Here is a 20111-nt window from a genome sequence, read left to right on the forward strand (position 1 = left end):
AGCCGGTCTAGGGTAGCACTTTGCAAAGGGTATTGCCTGAAACCTGAGGGCTCTGCATGAATGATTAAGGGGGCTGGAATTGGGGGGCGGGAGACAAAGAAGATGGCAGGGAGGGATGAGATTCTGCCTCACCATGGCAGCTTCAATCGGATCAGTTTCCCATAGTGCGTCTATAAGTGTAACCCAAATAATTGCTGTGGCCCCGCAAGGCCCAGTCACCACACTCCGCCCACTCCAAGAGACCCCAGGGCGCCTGCTAGTGATGGAGACCCTCTGCCCCCTTCACCTGACTCCCCAGCTCTCTCAGACCTCACAGCTGCTCCAGCACCTCTCATAGACGAGATACCAAAATCACCTTTCAAGCTCCTGCTGGCTTCTTCCCCTCCTCTCTCTCTCTGTCTCCCCACCTCCCCCAGCTCTTTATTACTTATCTCGATTTAACATCTCTGGCCAAATCTCCCCCAACCTGTTCCCCTACCTCTCAGCTCTTTTTGGATCTGGAGTGCATGGGTTCCAATCAAGAATTTACCACGTCCCTGCTGGGTGACCTTCAGCAAGCTTCTTAACCTCTCTGGGCCTCAATTCCCTCATCTGTGAAATAAAGATGATAGAACCTACCTATTGGTTTGTTATGGGTACTGAACATGTCAATTTACATTTATAAGGCAAGCAAGTCCCATTTAAGTGCTTGCTGTTATCATGATTATTATCTTAAGAAGTCACCCACAAGAGACCCAGAAAAGGGAGGAAAGAGTCTGAGCTCGCAGGGCCAGCCAATGGCAGGCCAGTGTGCTTTCCACAGCCTCAGTGCCTTCTATCAGCACTGTCACTTTGTCCAGGCATCCTGGCCCAGGGTATTCAAATGAGTCCTTCCACAGGGCTTGGTAAAGTCCTAATTCCCTTTTAACTTAATGCCACTGCCTTCCTGCCCACAATATTTCCCCCGTTGTGTACACTTGACCTCAGCTAATCAGAGAATATAGCCAGGCCCCCATCCCTTTCTAGCCTCTTCTAAGTCTGGGATACAGGACAGCCTAAGCCAGCCCATCCTCGTTCTCTTCTGAAAGACTGCCACCTGCCATATTCTTCTGATAAAGGGATGACCTGTGACCATGAATGAGTCTCCTAGGGCTGCTGTAACAAAACACACAAATGTAGTGGCTTAAAAGAACACATGTATTATCTTGTAGTTCTGGAGGCCAGAAGTGCCAAGTGGATCTTAGGGGCTAAAAGCAATGCATTGTCAGGGCTGCACTCCTGCTGGAGACTCTTGGAGAGAGAATCTGTTTCCAGTCCCTAGGGGCTGCCCACACTCCTTGGCTGGTGGCTGCATTACTCTGACCTCTGCTTCCATCCTCACATCTCCTTACCTGACTCTCCTGCCTCCCTCTTATAAGGACCCTTGTGATTACATTGAGCCTGCTGGGTAATCCAGGATACTCTTTGAATTTTAAGATCCTTAATCACATCTGCAGAGTTCCTTTTGCCCCATCAGTAACATATTTGCAGGTCCTGGGGATTAAGATGTAGATGTCTTTCAGCCCGGTGAGACCCATGTTGGACTTTTGACCTCCAGAACTGTGAAATAATAAATGTGTACCGTTCCAAGCTGTTAGTCTTGTGGCGTTTACTACAGTAGCGAGAGCGAACTAATAGAAACCCTGACTGGGGGAGGGGCAGGCAGGTCCCAAACCGGTCATCAGAGAGACTTGCAATTTGTCGAGGAGAAGGTCCTGCCTTGTCTGCACAGCCAGGCCTGCCAGCACCTGCTTCCAGAAATTAAGATCCATCTATCCATGCAACAAACACTCACTGAGATCTACTCTGCTGCAGCTGTCCCTCCCTGGCTGTGTGACTTTGGGCAAGTCACCTTTCCTCTCTGTGCCTCGGGAGAGATGGGGTAATGATAGTCCTTACCTCACAGGGTGAGTATAAGGCATGAATGAGTAAATGCACGGGAAGCACGACTTCAGAGCCTGGCACATAGTAAATGTTCCATAAGAAATTATTATTTCCATCGTCACCGTCGTGTATTATTACAGGAGCTCAAGCCTCCTGATAACAGAGCATGAGAAGAGCAGATGCCAGCGTGTTATGAGTGAGCAGACGAGGCAAATAAACGGTGGCGGGCTGTTCAATGGTAATAACTGGCTTTCTGGGGGGGAGAATGCTGATTTGTAGCATTTGCCAATTACCGTGGTGTAAATACTCCTATCACGAGACTTCGTGCTGACAACAAAACATCTCGGCTCTTGCAAGCCCGTGCCCCTCGGCTCTGTGTATCACAGCACATGCAGCTCACCAGGCGACCAGGGTAACACTCCCCAAGCAGGACCCCCCCACCCCCCCGTTAAGCCTCGATGGGCAGGCAGCGAGTACGTGATGCCAGAGAGCAGAGAGGCAGGTGGGAATCCAAAACGATGTGCTTCTCTACCTTGCCGAGGACTACAGACTTTACGCTGGCCTGGGGGAGCCTTTGGTGATGAAAGCTGCGGTTCTCCACCCTGGAACATTCTAGCATCACCCTGGGGAGCTTATAAAAAGCCCCAGAGACTGGGCCACATCCAGATCAGTGAAATCTGATAAATTATATGTGTTTTTCAGAGCCCACTGTAACTCACTCAGATATTGCTGGAAGCAGTGTAAATTGGCACGATCCGTTTTGGTTTTTTGTTTCGTTTTTTTTTTGGCTGCATGGCTCGCGGGATCTTAGCTCCCCGACCGGGGATCGAACCCATGCCCCCTGCCGTGGAAGCTCAGAGTCCTGACCACTGGACCACTCCCCTGGTACCACCCTTTTAAAGGGTAGTTTGGCACTATTGACCAAAACAAGAAATGTGGGTGCCCTCTGACCCACAATCACATGTCTAACGATTTATTCAGCAGATATGCTTGTATATGCATGCAAAGACAATTGTATAAAGATATTCATTGCAGCATAGTCTGGGATAACAGTGGATTGGAAATGACTGAAATATCCCTCAGTAGGGGGCTGGTCATTTATTTATGACTAAATAACTCGTAGTCATAAAGGCAAGAGAAAACTCTTGCTTTAACTCTGCTGTGAAAAAGAAACAGGAGAATCTGTATGTACTGACGTGGAAGGACCAGCACGATGCGTAAAGTTCAGGGTGCAGAACAGATCACCCTGAAGGCACTAGTTTGTTTGAAAATAGACAAGAGGGGTGTGTGTGTGTGTGTGTGTGTGTGTGCAGAGAACAGTTATTTCTGAAAATGGGTAAAATCTAGAAATTGGGGTTGCCTCTGGGGAGGGAAACCCAGGAGTTTGGGGAAGAGGGAAATTTCCTTTTCTCTCTATCATTGTATACTATTTTATTTTTAAAAACCATGGACATGTATTGATTGAAAAACTTCTTTTTAAAGTTAACTGAAAAGGCATCTTGGTGCCAGGGTGGGAGGAGGCACCATCCGGGAACAAGGAGATCATTTATCAGCACCCTCACTGCAGTGACCTGATCAAGGTCCTTGGGCCACTGGGGTCATTCAGCATGACCTCATGGGTGAAACTGAGGCAGCCCAGTAATCTTCATTATGGACTCGCAGTGAAAGCACACCGGCTCATTTCCCACTGAGAGTCCCAAAGTCAAGGTGCCTCCAGGAGCCAGGAGGATGGCCTCAGGCAGGCTGGGCAGGGGTGGTGGGGGAACCCAAACCCCAGCTCACAGAGAGGGAATGTGGGTACCATATTGTGGGACCTTCACTGTTTGAAAGGAGAGCTGTGAGCCTGATTTGTATGCTACGTCTCTCAAATCCTAAATGTTGCCAACTAATAAGAAATGTATAAAGCGCCGTGGAGCTGAACATGGGCACATCTGCTGACCTAGCAATTCCTCTCCTAGGTGTACACCCACGAGAAACGCACACAGATGCTCGCCAGAGGCACGCGTTAGGAGGCTTGTCACCGCGCTGTCGTAACAGTGGAAAACTGGAACACCCACTAACAGGAGAGTGGGTAAGTAAATCACGTGTGTCCTCACGGCGGAATACCATACGGCAACGAGGATGCACACGCCACAACCATGTGCGACAACACAGAAGCATCTCATCGCCATCCTGGTAAGTGCGTGGAGCCGGACATAAAAGAGCAGCTACAGCGTGACTCCATCGATAGAACATTCAAAAACAGGCAACACGAATCCATGGTGATAAAAGCCTGGAGAGCGATTGCCTTTGTGGGGGCATAGAGGGTTCTGGAGGCTGAGTACACAGTGTTTTAAATCCGTGCAAGGGATGTGTGTACCTTAGTATGTATGTTGTGTTTAATCTTTGAAAGTGGGTTGGTTTTTTTAAACTACCACTGACGTGGAGGACCAAATAAGCCATGTCAGTGGGCTGGATTCAGTCTTGGGCTCCCCAGTTAGAACTAGATTGTCACAGTGAATGTCTTTGAAGCGGCTAGGCTTTCAAAGCTACTCCAGCCCCGGAACCTCTATTTTTTGTCAGTCACCCGTGAATCCTGCAGTTACGCCCAGCTCTGTCTCTACATGGACCACGCCTGCCTTCCCTCCCTTGCATCCTCCTGGAATTCTGATGTCCTAGAGAAAACTCAGCAGTGGAGGTTTGCCCTCTCACCTCCTACCTCCCTTCTACCTTCCTTTTCTGGAAGGAAGGAGAGAGGTGGCTGGACCAATGACAGCTGCTTCAGCTTTCTGTTTAAAAATATTGCTCAACGGGCTTCCCTGGTGGCGTAGTGGTTGAGAGTCCACCTGCTGATGCCGGGGATATGGGTTCGTGCCCTTGTCCGGGAAGATCCCCCATCCCGCGGAGAGGCTGAGCCCGTGAGCCATGGCCGCTGAGCCTGCGCGTCCGGAGCCTGTGCTCCACGATGGGAGAGGCCGCAACAGTGAGAGGCCCGCGTACCGCAAAAAAAAAAAAAAAAAAAAAAAAAAAAAATATATATATATATATATATATATATATATATTGCTCAAGATGTAATTATCCCCAGTGAAAGATGCAAGCGCTTCCCAAAAGCGAGGCTGTCCTCAGGCAGTTTGCAGAAGTTGTGGGTTGTCAGGGACAAGTCTCTGCTTCAAAGGAGGCATGTGCCACTGCTTCTGAATGCCAGGCAGCTGAGTCCTTTCTATTGGAGGACGAATCGCCCTCCAAGGAGATCAGATGTTCTATATTCTGGTTGGGGGATTACAGAGTGGAACACATGCTAGGGGCTCAGCTCCCGCCACCCTCCAGGTGCCTGTCGCTTTTTATTATGACATTTTTCAAGCAAGCAGAAAAATTGCAAGACTAGTACAATGAGCATTCCCTGCCTAGGCTCATACTGCTAGCATTTTGTCATATTGACTTTATATATGACTATATGTATATTTTTTTCTGATATATTTCAAGGTAAACTACAGGCACTGTACAGGCACTGAATTCTTCAGCATGGACATCTGGAAAAATAATTTCTACATAACCAAAAAACCATTATCACACCAAACTCGATGAACAATAATTAATAAAAATTCCCTAACATCATCTAATAGTCTATAATCAAATTTCCGTGTCTCCAAAATGTCTTGTGTAGTTGTTTTTCAGACCAACATCCAGTTAAGGGTCACATATGATTCTCCCAATTAGATTAGATTCTCTCAGTTAGATTGATGGATTATATTTCTTTACTCTTTTTTTTTTTCTGCCTGCGTTGGGTCTTTGTTCACTTCGATCACTACTATGAATCGCTGAGCTCGTTCTGTGTACCACGCGCTGAACGAAATAAATATTTTAACCCTTACAACAGCCTGATGATTGGTGGTAGATTCAATTATTCTCTCAGTTTAGAGATGGAGACACCGAGGCTTAGAGAAGTTAAGGAATTTGTCCGCAGGCATCCAGGATTCAAAACCGGGTCTGTCTACTGCTAACTCTCTGCTACATTGCACCAACCCTTCAAATTCCAAGACCAAATTTCTGGGGCTGTGTCCCTGCCTCAGGAGGTAACAGAGGCTGGGAGAAGGGTTGAAGGTTGAGTAAGAAATGCGAGATGAGACCAGGTACAGATTAAGCTGCCATTGGTAACCTTACGGTTACGAAGATCCTGAATTTTACTTTCCATTTAACCTATTTTGAACATGCATGTATCATTTTGAAACCTACGTATGATCATAATGACTTAATACAACAGATATTGGTAACGATCATAAAGTTATTATTATTCTATTAATTTTATTTCTTAATGTTCAAGACAGTTGGCTAGTTTATGGGGCCTGTTACAAAGGGGTCCACGCAGATCATGTTGAAAGTGCTTGGTTCCCGCTGGAGTTACACTCCCTGCCGGGTTCTGCCGCAGACAGAGCTTAAGGGTGGAGCCTGAGGGGTGATCAGGGGTGAGTAAGACCCAGCCCTGGACTTTAGGGCTGCATGTTGGGGAGACGGACTCACAACTGCCTGCAGCCAAGATTTAGAGAAACGTTAATGGGACAAAACACTGAGTTTCGGGAGGACAGGGAAATCTGAGATTGATTCTAACTGGGAGAATCCAAGGAAGATTTTTACAGGAAGGGCCATTTGAGCTGGGTGTGGAGGTATGAGTAGGAGTCTGAGCAGTGACACTGACAAAGGCCTTTGGGGCTAAGGGGAGTACAGGAGTGAGAGAAAGTGTGCAGAGTGAGGCATGTCTGGGAAGTGAGATTTGTGGCCAGCTCAGAAAGGGAAATAGGAGTCAGAGAGAACATGGCTTTGAATGTTGGATTGAACACTTGGATTTTTTTTGCGGTACGCGGGTCTCTCGCTGTTGTGGCCTCTCCCGTTGTGGAGCACAGGCTCCGGACGTGCAGGCTCAGCGGCCATGGCTCACGGGCCCAGCCGCTCCGCAGCATGTGGGATCTTCCCGGACAGGGGCACGAACCCGTGTCCCCTGCATTGGCAGGCGGACTCTCAACCACTGCTAGGAAAGCCCTTGGATCTTAATTTGAAAGGCATTACAGAGTTGTCAAAAGAACTCAGGAAGAATATGACCAGATCTGACCTACCTTAGGGAAGATATGTCTGGGGGGATGCAAAGACCAGATGAAAAGACAAGACAGGGACCCCAGTTAGGACACCATGAAAAGAGGGTGTGAGGCAGACAGCAGGGAGCAGAAGAGGCAGAGGCAGCAGGAAGGATGCAGACGAGATTCAGGACGAGTGTCGGCAGGATGCTCGTGGGGACTGGCGGATGGTGGGTGGAGGAGGCTACGTGATCCCGAGATCTCCAGTCTGTGTGGCAGAGTGGATGGGGGGGCCAGTAACCCACCTAGGAAGCAACGGAGGAGAAGAGGTTTAGGGAAAAAAGATGTCAGCCTGGTGGAGCTCGTTAGGTTAAGGGCGCCCAGGTGCAAGTGTTTGGGCAATTGCGTTCAGAGCCCAGAGAAGACCTCCGGGCTGCAAGCTCAGGCGTGAGTCTCCTCAGACCCCCTTCCGGAAGCGGAATCACCCTCGGGGAGGTACGGCTGAGGGGGCGGGGAGGAGGGAGGCAAATGATGGGTGACCCGGAAGGGATGCTGTGTGGAATTTCCTCTGCGTCCCAGGAGGTGAGAGGGAGGCCGGAGCAGCTCCAGGTCCTGGGAGGCCTGGAGACCACTTGAGGGAAAGGATTTCCCCCCAGGCCAGGTCCCCCATGAGAGGCAGGAAGTGAGTGGGGATCTGGGCTTGAAGGGAGCGGAAACGGGCTGATCCGGGTGTGTCCTGGAACCGCGAACCCCCTGCCTGGTCATGGGGGGCCTGGCAGGATTCTCCTCGTGCCAAGAGAACCCCCCAGAGAGCCTTGAGGAGCCCCCTGAGGGCCTCAGGTGGGACAGAGGGCCTTTCAGAGTTTCCCAGGTATTCTGAACGACAGCCTGGCTGAGTCCATCTGGTCCGGCGAACTAAGCCGCCACGGGGGTCACCACACCTCGTCAGGCTGCAGATTAGTTCCTGTAAAGGGGTGAAAGAGGGTCTTAGAGGGCCTCACCTGTACCCGCTACCTCTCTAACTCCCCTCCCCCACCCCCAGGAAGCATTGGAACTTGCATGGCTGCCCCTGAAGACGCGTGCTCCAAGGCCCTCAAGGAGAAGGATGCTGTTCCAGGTGAGTTTGGGGCCAAGCGTTTTCCCCCCGGGGATCTGCTGACTAGCAACCTGACCAATCCGATGTGAGAAGTGCCTCTCCTAGACCAGGGGCTGGCTGGCTGGCTGTTGCCTGTGATCCCCCCGACTTCTTGCTCCCCAGGGTCCCCCTTTTCGACAGGCCGGCTCTCCACCCTCCGTTGTTGGGTAGCTCAGCCTGGTACCCACTGGGCTTGGCAGGATCCCTGGCAGGACAGCGAGGCAGCACCGCCGCGGGGGATGGGCTGGAGTTTCAGCAGGGCCCGTGACGGTGGACGGTTCTCTCCAGTGTCATTCTGCAGGGGCGGAGTCGTCTCTGCAGGGGCGGAGTCTCTGCAGGGGCGGAGTCTCTGCAGGGGCGGAGTCTCTGCAGGGGCAGAGCTGGCAGGGGGCAAAAATGCCCAATGGCAGGAGATGTGAACTCTGGAGCCCAGGACACCCCTGTTGGCAGTTGGGAGCCTCCAGGTGGGCACAGGGAGGGAGAGAAGCAGGCCCACAGCCAGGTGTTCTTACCTTTGGAGGTCTCTCCTCACGGAACATCCAGCTTCTGAAATGTGCCCCGACCCCTCATCAAAGATGTGGGGACATGTTTCTTGAGTATCGTGCTTTTGCAGTCTTTTGGCTGCAAGGAGCTGGCTGAATTCAGGATCGGTCCAACTCCTCAGCGTGCTCTGTTCCTGTTTCAGATAAGCCTTTTCAAAATGAGACAAGAAAGCGACAGATTGGTTCGGATGTAATGAAATACTTTGGATGTCATTGGCCAGTGAACAGATACATAGGTTAACCATCAAAATCTACATTAATAGCACTTGTATTTTTTCTCATGATTTGGAAGCTTTGTTTTTAGAATCGTGCATCTTTTAGTCGGTCTCTGAGAAGCTTGAGGGTCCAGGGGTCTTGGCCAGAGGGGCCCTAATGGGGGCAAGGGAGGAGGGGGAAGGGGCACTGGGGAGGGACCAGGGGCCTAGGAGAAGGGCTGGGTCTCCAGGAGGACAGTGGCCAAGCAGAGGCAAAGACTCATGTCCAAGTTCAGGAGGACAGGAGAGTTGTAAAGGAGGGGTCCCAAAGTCCCAAGGGCAGCTGGTGGTGTGAGGTCAACGTGGCAAGGTGCCACCAGGACTAAGCAGGAAGGTGACGAAAAACTTGAGACTAAGGCAGATGGATGCCTCTCCGTCCTTTCAATATCACACTGCAGCCCCAACTAACAGGCCAGCCCGGGAGTAATTTATGTTTAATTCTCCAAGGAACCGTGCCTTTCTTCGACTCACTGATTACTATTCATTAGGGTCCGGATTCTGAAGTGAACATGCTAAGTGGCAAATTTGTGTCTGGTAGAGATGAATATGATCTCTCTCTGTTAGCAAAGAAACCCCCAGGGATATGGTTGCCTTGCCCTGCAGAAGTTCTCACTGGTTTTGAATCTCGCTCAGCAATCTCGTCCCGACACTGTCAGGTGCCTATGAACACTAGGTGCTCGTGTGCTTCTTGGACCAGCTTTGCCATCCCATCGGCCCCCTCGTTCGTGAGCAAAATAGATTTTCCGCACGTGTTCATCCTACAAGAGGCATTTTTTTTTTTTAACTTTTTGAAAGTTATATTTTGATGCCTGTTAGAGGCCCAGGCAGGGCAGGCCCAGGGGGCTGTCGGGACCTTTTAGAGGATTTTTGGTCTCGTGGTGCCTAGATGCACGTGGAGTCGCACAGAGTTCGGCTCCGTTTGTTTAAGTCAGTCTGTGTTTCCAGGTACCAAATCTTGTTCCAGGAACCTATTGCTGTAAAACAAACCATCGTGAACTTAGTGTCGTAAAATAACGAGCACTTTATTACGCATAAAAAAGAATCGTGGATTCTGCGGGTCAGGAATTTGGATGCAGTAAAAAAAGGCTAGTGTCTCCTCTGTGATGTCGGCCGGGAGACTCGGCAGCCGGTGTGGCTTCAGCATCTGGGGCTGGCATCTTGGCAGGGATGGCCGGAAGCTGGGCTCCGTTGGGACCGTTGGCCGGAGCATCTCCTGGTGGCCTCTCCAGCACGGTGGCCTCAGCAGGTGTTTGGACCTCTATCATGGCAGCTCAGTGCTCCTGTGGGCCAAAGGGGAGCTACATGGTCTTTTATGACTCAACCTAAAAAGTCACATGGTGTCACTTTTGCTGTACTCTATTGGTCAAAGCTGTCACAAGCCTGCCTATACTCAAAGGAGGGGTCACAGCCCTGCCCCTCAATGGGAGGGGCGTCAAAGACTCTGTGGTCGTGTTAAAGCTGCTACTGCTTCTTTAAATTTCTTTCCTTTTTGGTCATTTGATGACTTGTAACCTCCCATGTATCATAATAAACCATGAGGCTTTGTCAGAGCCAACGGAAGAGCAGACCTCCAGGTTTAATCTTTGTTCCCAGTTCTGACTTTTGTCCTTGGGGTTTTTATCCAGTCATGGTATCTCCTTTCTCTTGGTTTTCTGATCATGAGGGTGGAAAATATGCCTATTGACATAAAAGAATATTCATTGTACACTTGGTAAGTGAAAGAGGCAAAGGAAAAATAAAATGGAAGGCTATCTACCAAGGTGCTAAGTGGTTATCTCCGAATGGAAGGTTTAGACATGATTTCTATTTTGTTGTCACGAATAGGTGTTTTTCTTTCTGTACAAATTTCAAGTATCATGTGGAGATCAAGCTTGCAGGCTCTGGAGTCAGATCATCTGGCTTCAAATCTCAGTTCTTTCAATTTCTAGCTTGGGCAAATTACTTTGATTCTCTGAAACTCAGTTTCCTCATCTGTAAAATGGGGCTATCAATAGGACAATAGCACCTACCTCAGAGGTAGGATGGTTGTAGGATTAAACAAGACAATGCATGTAAAGCACTTACCATAGTATCCAGCATAAAGTAAGCAGTCTAGGTTCGGGATTATTCTTAGTGGTATTATTACTAACAACTTTTTATAAAAGATAACCAAGCAAAGGTTGTACAATTATACAAAAAAAAAGGCACATTATAGAATTAGAGAGAACCCTTAAAAAAAATAACTGGGTCTTAACTGTTTCTAATGTCCTGACAACAGCATCTCATGTTAGTGTTTGTGTGTGTGTGTGTGTGTGTGTGTGTGTGTGTGTGTGTGTGTGTTTTATCAGGAGCCTAAAGCCAGTTTTATTGCTGGAAAAATATCTCGTAATTTGCTCTCACACCTTTTAAGAGCTGATTGCTCCAGATGTATTCCACCTTCCTGAAGACTTTGAAAATCTAGGGCAGTTATTTTCCTTAGAGGGGAGTGAGAAGGTCACAGAAAAGTGTGCTATCCGTGGATCCTCAATATTCTAGAGCGAGCCCTCAATCGGGCAAGGTTGAGAAGCTAAAAGCAATGAAATCATTGACCTTAATTTTTTTTTAATGCAGAAGCTTTGTTCTTTCTCTGCTGGAACACAAAAACATTTGTTATCCTAAGAAGAAATGTTTCTTTGACTGCTTTTGCACCCAATACCCTTTCTAACTAAATAAATAGGAAGGACAGACAGATTATCAGTTGTGCATTTAGAGCAAGTCTGGAGGAGCAGGCAGTGGTGGGGAGGTGGCGTGATGGTCCCCTCATCCAGCCATGGTGGAAGACGGATCCCCTGGCAGCACTGTGTCTCAGGAGCAGGGCCGGCCTGGGTCTGATGAGATGGGGCCACATCTTACACTGTTGCAGAGGGTAAAGTTGGGCCAGAGCTGGAAGTCTGTCAGTTTTGCTCCTGGCATAACAGCTGGCATGGAATGGACATAGTTATTAGTAATAATATCACTAAGAATAAAAAGTCCCATTGTCTCCCCAGCTCAAAGTTATTAAACGCCTGGGGTTGATGTAATTTTTAGAGGGTGAGATGGTAACTGTTGCATTTAATGGGGTAGAATTTGCAATTCTGGTTAAGCCTCGGGTAACTGGACAGACCCATGCAGAAACCCCAGCTCACCCTCCTCCAAGCAGCATTGCTCAGGGAGAATGCTTCACTTTGCCAACTAAGGCTCTATCCCCTTGTCATCTCAACTGGATAAGGGTAGTGTCTACAGCATAGCAGCACTGTGCAGGGAGGCCTGCCCAGTGGCTCCTGGGTTCGTAGCAAGCCATCAGTAAACATTCACCGCTGTTATTATTTTTGTTGCCAAAGGTAGTGGCCGTGTGCATGTGTGCATGCGTGGGTGCACATGCATGTCTTTTAAGGCCATGAGAATGGCTAGAGATTAGGAATGGGGTCTTGGGGACCTGAGTTCTCATTTCCATGCAGCTCATTGATGATTCTAAAATCCTGGGCAAGTTATCTTCTTTGGGCTTCCCCTTCTATGAAACAAACTTAACCTAGATTATCTGTAAATTTCCTGTGTATATAAGACATTCTTAGAGTCTGTAATTCCTGTTCCAGTTCATGCAGATGGCAAAACCTCACCGGTGGGGAAGGAGCTGGTCACAAACACAGGCTGGGAGGGGAGACAATAGGGAGTGATGGGGATTGTGGTGAACTAGGGAGGGTGAGTCCCATTCGAAGGGGTCACTGCAACTTAGGAAAAGCTGCCTGCTGCCACATGGGAGAGTGGGCTCCTCGCAGCCAGGTTTCCCTGTTTGTTCAAGACAAGCCGGAGCAGAGATTTTAATATAGAACTTCACAATTCTTAAATGCTGACAGCTAATTTAAAAGGAAATGCAAATACCCGACATCCCAAACAAAACTGTCTGAATGTCAGATTCAGACTTGGCCCACGTTTGTGGCCTCTGAACCAGCCATACCTCCAGGCCAGCATAATTCCCAGGCAAGATCACCCTGGGGACTGGGTGATCTTTTATTCTAATATTTTCTTTTAACATTAAGACCCATATTATAGTCTCGTTAGCACCAAGAAGGAGACAGAAAAGGTCCCTGTTCTGGAAATGGTTCATCTGTTTTTAGCCCTCTGGGCTCAACGTGGTTGATTACATCATCCTGCAGGACTGCTCTTCTGGCAAAGGGCTTCAGGGGAGCACCCTAAATCTTCCTCAGCCACCTCGACTTCCACCATTAATGCTGGAGACTCTGACCTCCTCGGACCCACACAGAGTCTCACAGTCTGTTACCAGATATTTTTTCGTAGTACAGATGAGTTTGAGTTCTTTGGGGTGTTTTTTTAAAATTTATATAAATAAAAATATAAATTATATAGATAAAAATATGCATATCCTAAAATTGACCATTTTCATCATATTTAAGTGTCCAGTTCTATAGCATCAAGTGCATTCACGTTGTTGTGCAACCGTCCCCACCAACCATCTGCAGACTTTTTTTTCACTCGCAAAACTGAAACTCTCGTCACTATGAAATGACATGTCTCTATGAATTTGACTACTTTAAGGACCTCATATGAGTGGAATCATGTGTTTGTCTTCTGTGTCTGGCTTATTTCACTTAGCATGATGTCTTCAAGGTTCACCCATGCTGCAGCCTGTGTCAGAACTTCCTTCTTTTTAAAGGCTGTATAACATTCCATTGTATGTACATATAGGCCACATTTTGCTTATTCATTCATCCGTTGGTGGACTCTTGGGTTCTTCTGGCTGTTGTGAATAACGTTGCTGTGCACAGGGGTGGGTAAATATCAGTTCATGTTAAGTACTTTTGGATACATACCCAGAAGTGGCACTGCTGGATCATGTAGTAATTCTTTTTTTTTTTTTTTTTTTTTTTGCGGTATGCGGGCCTCTCACTGCTGTGGCCTCTCCCGTTGCGGAGCACAGGCTCCGGACACGCAGACTCAGCGGCCACGGCTCACGGGTCCAGCCGCTCTGCGGCACGTGGGATCCTCCCGGACCGGGGCACGAACCCGCGTCCCCTGCATCGGCAGGCGGACTCTCAACCACTGCGCCACCAGGGAAGCCCCATGTAGTAATTCTGTGTTTACTTTTTTGAGAAACCTTTATACTGTTTTTCCAAAGCAGTTGCAACATTTTACGTGATTCCCAGCAGTGCACAAGGGTTCCAGTTTCTCCACATCCTCACCAACACTTATTATTTTCTGTTTTTTGTCTTTAAAAAAATAATAGCCATGCTAATGGGTGCGATGGGTGGCTTTTTTAAGGGCTCAAGATAAGGGGAAGAGGATGATAGCACGAGGGACCTGGGAGATAGAAAGTCCTTGAGAGGAAACAGTATAAACGGCTCCATCACATGCAGCAAGTGCTCCAGAGTTGTGCTCTCCAATAAATGCTACCAAAAGTCCAGTTTCTCTATTGTAGGTGCACGTTTAAAGTGCTCGGAAACACATGTAGCGGCTGGTGGCTGCCATGTTGGACAGTGCAGATCTAGAGCACTCCATCATCACAGAAGGTTTTATTGTCTAGAGCTGCTACAAAGTTCACAAAATGCATGTTCACAAATATGTCTCATTTTGATGTTTGGGACTCCAATACTGGCCCTGCTGGTGACTTGATCTATGTCATGCAGCCTCTGCGTGGCAGAATCAAAAGGGGAGTCCCTCAGATTCCTGATCCAGTGTCCCATGTTCCCTTCCTCTTACCCTAAGTTCACGCAGAGCATGGAGGGCAGGTGGGGGGAGTGGTGGGCAAGGGGGAGGGAGTTGATTATAAAGGATGCTGGTCCCACAGCATTTCCCAGGATTTGTTTTTAAAGATGAGTAGGCTGTGCTAGTATTTCCTGTCTAGTGGTTTATTAAAAGTAATGTACCAGATGCTCTAAGGATTATATCATACTCATGGCCTGGTGGCTCTGACAGCCCTTAATCAGCTTCCTGACTGCAGCAGGCTCAGGAGATTCCATGCCCTTGTGTAGCCAATTCTCTCTTCTTCCACACTAATATCATGTCAGCTGAGCGCATGGCCATGCAGAGCAAAGACTACATTTCCCAGCCTCTCTTGCAGCTAGGTATGGTCATGTGACCAAGTTCTGCCAATGGCATGTCAGTAGAGGGTCAACCTGCCAGCATCTAGGCATCTTTTTTTTTTTTTTAAAGAAGATGTTGGGGGTAGGAGTTTATTAATTAATTAATTAATTTTTGCTGTGTTGGGTTTTTGTTTCTGTGCAAGGGCTTTCTCTAGTTGCGGCAAGCGGGGGCCACTCTTCATCGCGGTGCGCGGGCCTCTCACTATCACGGCCTCTCTTGTTGCGGAGCACAGGCTCCAGACCCGCAAGCTCAGTAGTTGTGGCTCACGGGCCTAGTTGCTCCGTGGCATGTGGGATACTCCCGGACCAGGGCTCGAACCCGTGTCCCCTGCATTAGCAGGCAGATTCTGAACCACTGCGCCACCAGGGAAGCCCCTGGGGATCTATTTTAAGAGATGGCTGGCAGGCATGTGCCCTCTGCCCCTCCCTTTCCCTCTTATCCCTTTTTCCATTCTGCTGTCTGCAGCTGTCACTGTGGCTCCTGAGGACAAGACTGAGTGTTAGGGATGGAGAAGAGGAGCAGAGCCACCACACAGCCCTGAACTGCTAGCGTTGGGCCTTTTATGTGAGCGTGAACCAAGCTGCTGTCTGGGTTAAGTCACTGTTATTTTTGGTCAATGCTAGTTGCAGGCAAACCCAGTTTTAAGTGATGAGCTGGGTGGTAACAGCGGCTAACTATAGGTCAGGCCCGCTCTATAAACCCTTAACCCTCAGAACAGCCTTAGGAAAGTAGGGATTCTCAACTGGGGAGGATTTTGTCCCAGAGGGGACCTTAGGCAATGTCTGGAGACATTTTTGATGGTCCTGACTGTGTGTGGGTGTGGAGCGCTACTGATATCTCCTGGGTCAAGGCCAGGAATGCCGCTTAACATTGTACAGTGCAGAGAACAGTCCGCCCCACAGGAATGATCCGGTTCCGGATGTCAATAGTACTGAGCTTGTAATGCTCTGCCTTATGTTTTGTTTTGTTACATATAGGAAAACTGAAGCCAAAGGGCATAAATTACTTGCCTGTGGTGACAGAGCTTGTAAGTGGCAGAGTCAGGACTCAAACCCAGGCAGTTTCAGTGCAGAGGTGAGGGTTGGTACGCACCGTGGGGCGAGGTGTGGGATGCACCGCACACGCCCCCCCAAACACCCTGCACAGTCCCACCTTGTCTCCAGGAGTCTGGCAGCTCCTGGCTTTGCCACTCACTCAAAGAGTGACCTTGAGCTGGTCACCTCCCCTCTGGGTGCCCCAGTTTCCTCTACGGTAGGGGTGGGGGATGGTAAAGCCCAAGTGCCTGTTGCGTGTATTGGTGAGCCCAATGCAACACCTGTACAGCAGCTCTCTGACCAATCAGAATGGACTTAAGCCCAGTGCAGCACCTCTATAGCAGCCCCTGACCAATCAGAATGGACTTGAGCGTAGATCCCAGAGGCCCCAACTGTGCAGAGCCAGCCCTTTAGTTGCCAGACCATGGGGGGGAAGCCGAGGAGGGGGGTGGATCTTGGAGGCTGGAGTCGGGGGGAGGTACTTGAGCACGTGCTGTTTGCTAATTGGTATGGAAAGATTTCAACACTTCAACAACCTGTACAGTTAATTCTTGTACCATCCGCCACATGTCAGCATGAGTAGGAGATGTAGAAATCATTCAGGTCGGGAGGGAACCTGGCCTCGTTTGGAAGAATGAATCTGAAGAGCTGGTCTCCTTTAACCTCCAAATTATCCCACCCATCTTGGGTTTAAAGAAATTAAAACATACCCACCATTCAAATGAAAGGTTAGGGGTGAGAGGGGACTGCACGATGAGCTCTACCTAAGACCAGGAGCTTTGCTATCGTTTAATTCATTTCATTTCCACAGCTGTCCTGGGAAGCGGTGTGTTTATTATTTGCTCCCATTTTACAGATGAGAAAACTGAGGCCCAGAGAGAGTTAGTACCACTTCCAGGATTTTGTAGCTGGTAAGCAAACTCAGGAGTTTATTTATACAACCACCCAGTTAGAAGGCAAGGGGTGGGATTTGGGGGCCTGTGGCCATCTCTGATTTGTGCAGATGGGCAACTTTTAACACTCAGAAAGAAATAGGGAAAGGACTGGCCTCAAAGTGCATTTTGCTTGCTGAGTTTGCTCAGTTGGGCTCAGCACCTAAGTTCACCAGGGCAGAAACTGACGCATTCCATTTCTGTTTCCTGCCACCTGCCTCACCTTGACCCCCTAGGACCCACCTACCCCATTTGCACTCCCTGACTGGTGCCCTGTCAGCAGCAGCCCAGGATCTTCATGCCCCTCCTCCACACTCCCTGGAAGGTTTGAGCCACCTCTGGATTAAGGAGGCACAAATGATTTGATATCTCAGCCTGGGATTTAACTGACCTCTTAGCTCAGTTGGAAATATTTCCTCTCTCAGATAGCTGTTTTATCTTCCGCCCCTGCCACCACGTTAATTATAGTAACTCCTCATCAGATGCCTGAAATGAGAGGGGAAAAAAAAGGCAAGAAGACAAGACACTGGGACAGGCTGAGTCGCCTTTCTAGACCATTTGGAACACAATTGCTTGTTATCACCCTCTGAATCACCAGCTTTCACCTGGAGACTAAAAGGCATCCCTTGAGACCGCTTGGAATGAACAATAAGGCATACAGAAGCTTAATCTTCTCAATGGTCATGAAACCTGGGTTTTACGGGACATTGCCTCCCCCAGCCTCCAGTTTCCCGTCTCAGGCCATCAGTTCCCTGGGCAAAAATGGGGCCCTGGGAAAATTCACACCTGCACAAAGTGGTTAATGGCACATGAGACCATTTCACAGTGTAACTAGAAATGACATGTTTCCAACCTTAAGTTAACCTTCAGTGGAAGGACACCACTGACTAGACTTGGAACTTTTGAGTTCCAGAAGCTCCCAGAATGCTTTGCTTTGCTCTTTTCCTCCCTCCCTCCCTCCCTTCCTTCCTCCCCTCCTTCCTTCCTTCCTTCCTCCCTCCCTTCCTCCCTTCCTTCTTTCCTCCCTTTCTTTCTTTCAACAAAATTGAAGACTTTTATTTAAACTTTTTTGTTTTAACATAAATTATAAATCTTAAGCCTTTAATATCAACGTGTCTTTCACAAAATTGGAAAAACCCCAAGTTGAAACAACATATGGATACTAACACATAATTCAAGAACAGTTTCAAGAGAGAACACATTTTTAATACAGCTATTTTATAATCGGTGTGGTGTCACAGAACCCAGGCATCCGAACGCAGTTTCTTAGGGTTCAGAGGGATGTCATAGGGCTTGACCTTCTGAGGGTTGATACAACTTAGCTGTATCAGTTCTGGAGTAAGAAACGTCAGTGCTAATCAAATGTTTATCTTTAGCAGTCCGTATGTACCAGTGTGAATGGGTTTTTTTGTTTGTTTGTTTGTTTGTTTGTTTTTCGGTATGCGGGCCTCTCACTGCTGTGGCCTCACCCGCTGCGGAGCACAGGCTCCGGACGCGCAGGCTCAGCAGCCATGGCTCACGGGCCCAGCCGCTCCGCTGCATGTGGGATCCTCCCGGACCGGGGCACGAACCCACGTCCCCTGCATCGGCAGGCGGACTCTCAACCACTGCGCCACCAGGGAAGCCCCGTGAATGGGTTTTGATGAAAGGTGATAGACCCAGGTTGAGAAAACCTGACAGTGGCCTCAGCAATTACAACTCACATCTGTGCAGCACCCGTAAACCAGGCACTGTGCTAACTGCTTTCCAGGCATTGTTTTACTCGATCCTCCCCACAACTCAGTGTGAGAGATGTTATTACTGCCCCACTTCACAGATGAGGACATTGAGGTTTGAGGGGCAGACAACTTGCCCACGAATATGCGTGCTGCTATCACGTTGCTCTGGGACCCTGGACCATTCGTGAGTGGAGTTCTTATACGGCTCTAAAAATGTAGCTCAGATTTTGACCTTGGCAGCTCGCAGCCAGGGTATAGCCTGCAGGAGTGTTTTGGGTCGGCCGTCACAGTGTTATTAAAACGATGTGAATGAAGTGGAATTTGGAACAAACACGTTGGGAAACCAGCAGTTTCTACTAAACTGAATTCATGCCTACCCTAGAACCCAGTAATCCCACTCCTAGCTCTTTCCTGAAGACGGTAAATACTCTTGCCCACCGAAAGACACAGACCAGAAGAGTGTCCACGGCAGCTCCATTTGGAGTAGCCCAAACGTAGAACCACTCAAATGCCCATCAACATGGATAAATGGATTACCCTGTTGTCGTACAATGGAAAACTCTACGCCAGAGAAGGTGACCGACCCACCGCTGTGTGTCAACATGAATCTCACAAGTACCGTTGAGTGAAAGAAGCCAGCATGAACGAAGGCACACTGAATAATTCCGTTCATAGAAAGGACTAGAAAGGCAAAACTAGTCTAGTAGAAGTCAGAATCGTGGTTACCTTTTAAGAATGAGAGGAGGATGCAGTTGTGTAGTTAATGAGATAGGGCGTGGGAAGGGGTCTGGGATGCTGGCAGGGTTCCCCAGCTCCTCTGAGTGGTGGTTACGTGAGTCCATCTGCTTTGTGGAAATTCAGCAAGCTCGATACTCTTATGTTTTTTATATGCCTATCATTTTTTTGGAACAGTTTTATTTGAGATATAACTCACATATCTAAAACCCACCCATGGGGCTTCCCTGGTGGCGCAGTGGTTGAGAGTCCACCTGCTGATGCAGGGGACACGGGTTCGTGTCCCGGTCCGGGAAGATCCCACATGCCGCGGAGCGGCTGGGCCCGTGAGCCGTGGCCACTGAGCCTGCGCGTCCGGAGGCTGTGCTCCGCAACGGGAGAGGCCACAGCAGTGAGAGGCCCGCGTACCGCAAAAAAAAAAAAACCAAAAACCAAACAAAAAAACCCCACCCACGTAGCGTGTACAATTCAGTGGTTTTTAGTATACTCACGGAGTTGTGCAACAATCACCACATCTAATTTTGGAACATTTTCATCTTCTCAAAGAGAAAACTGGTACCCGCTAGCAGTCATTCCCTCTGTACCCCCTTTCTCTTGGCCCAGGGCAACCACTGATCTACCGTAAGAGTTATATACTCTTTTTTTTTTTTTTGGCTATTATTATTATTTTTTAACTTGTCTTCCAATCTTTTTATTTTTTTTATACAGCAGCTTC

The 20111-nt window shown here is 48.6% G+C and overlaps 1 protein-coding gene across 1 annotated transcript in view; it reads left to right on the top strand.

Moving 5' to 3' along the window:
• WFDC1 (WAP four-disulfide core domain 1) overlaps positions 1–20111 on the top strand; it is a 70111-nt gene that overhangs the window by 1185 nt on the left and 48815 nt on the right. Inside the window, exons 2-3 of the mRNA XM_060289468.1 lie at positions 3861–4077; positions 7993–8067. Coding sequence (XP_060145451.1) covers positions 4024–4077; positions 7993–8067 — 129 coding nt within the window. The 5' untranslated portion in view covers positions 3861–4023. The remainder of the gene's footprint in view (positions 1–3860; positions 4078–7992; positions 8068–20111) is intronic.

The sequence above is a fragment of the Globicephala melas genome, chromosome 19, assembly GCF_963455315.2.
Source record: "Globicephala melas chromosome 19, mGloMel1.2, whole genome shotgun sequence".
Classification (NCBI taxonomy): domain Eukaryota; kingdom Metazoa; phylum Chordata; class Mammalia; order Artiodactyla; family Delphinidae; genus Globicephala; species Globicephala melas.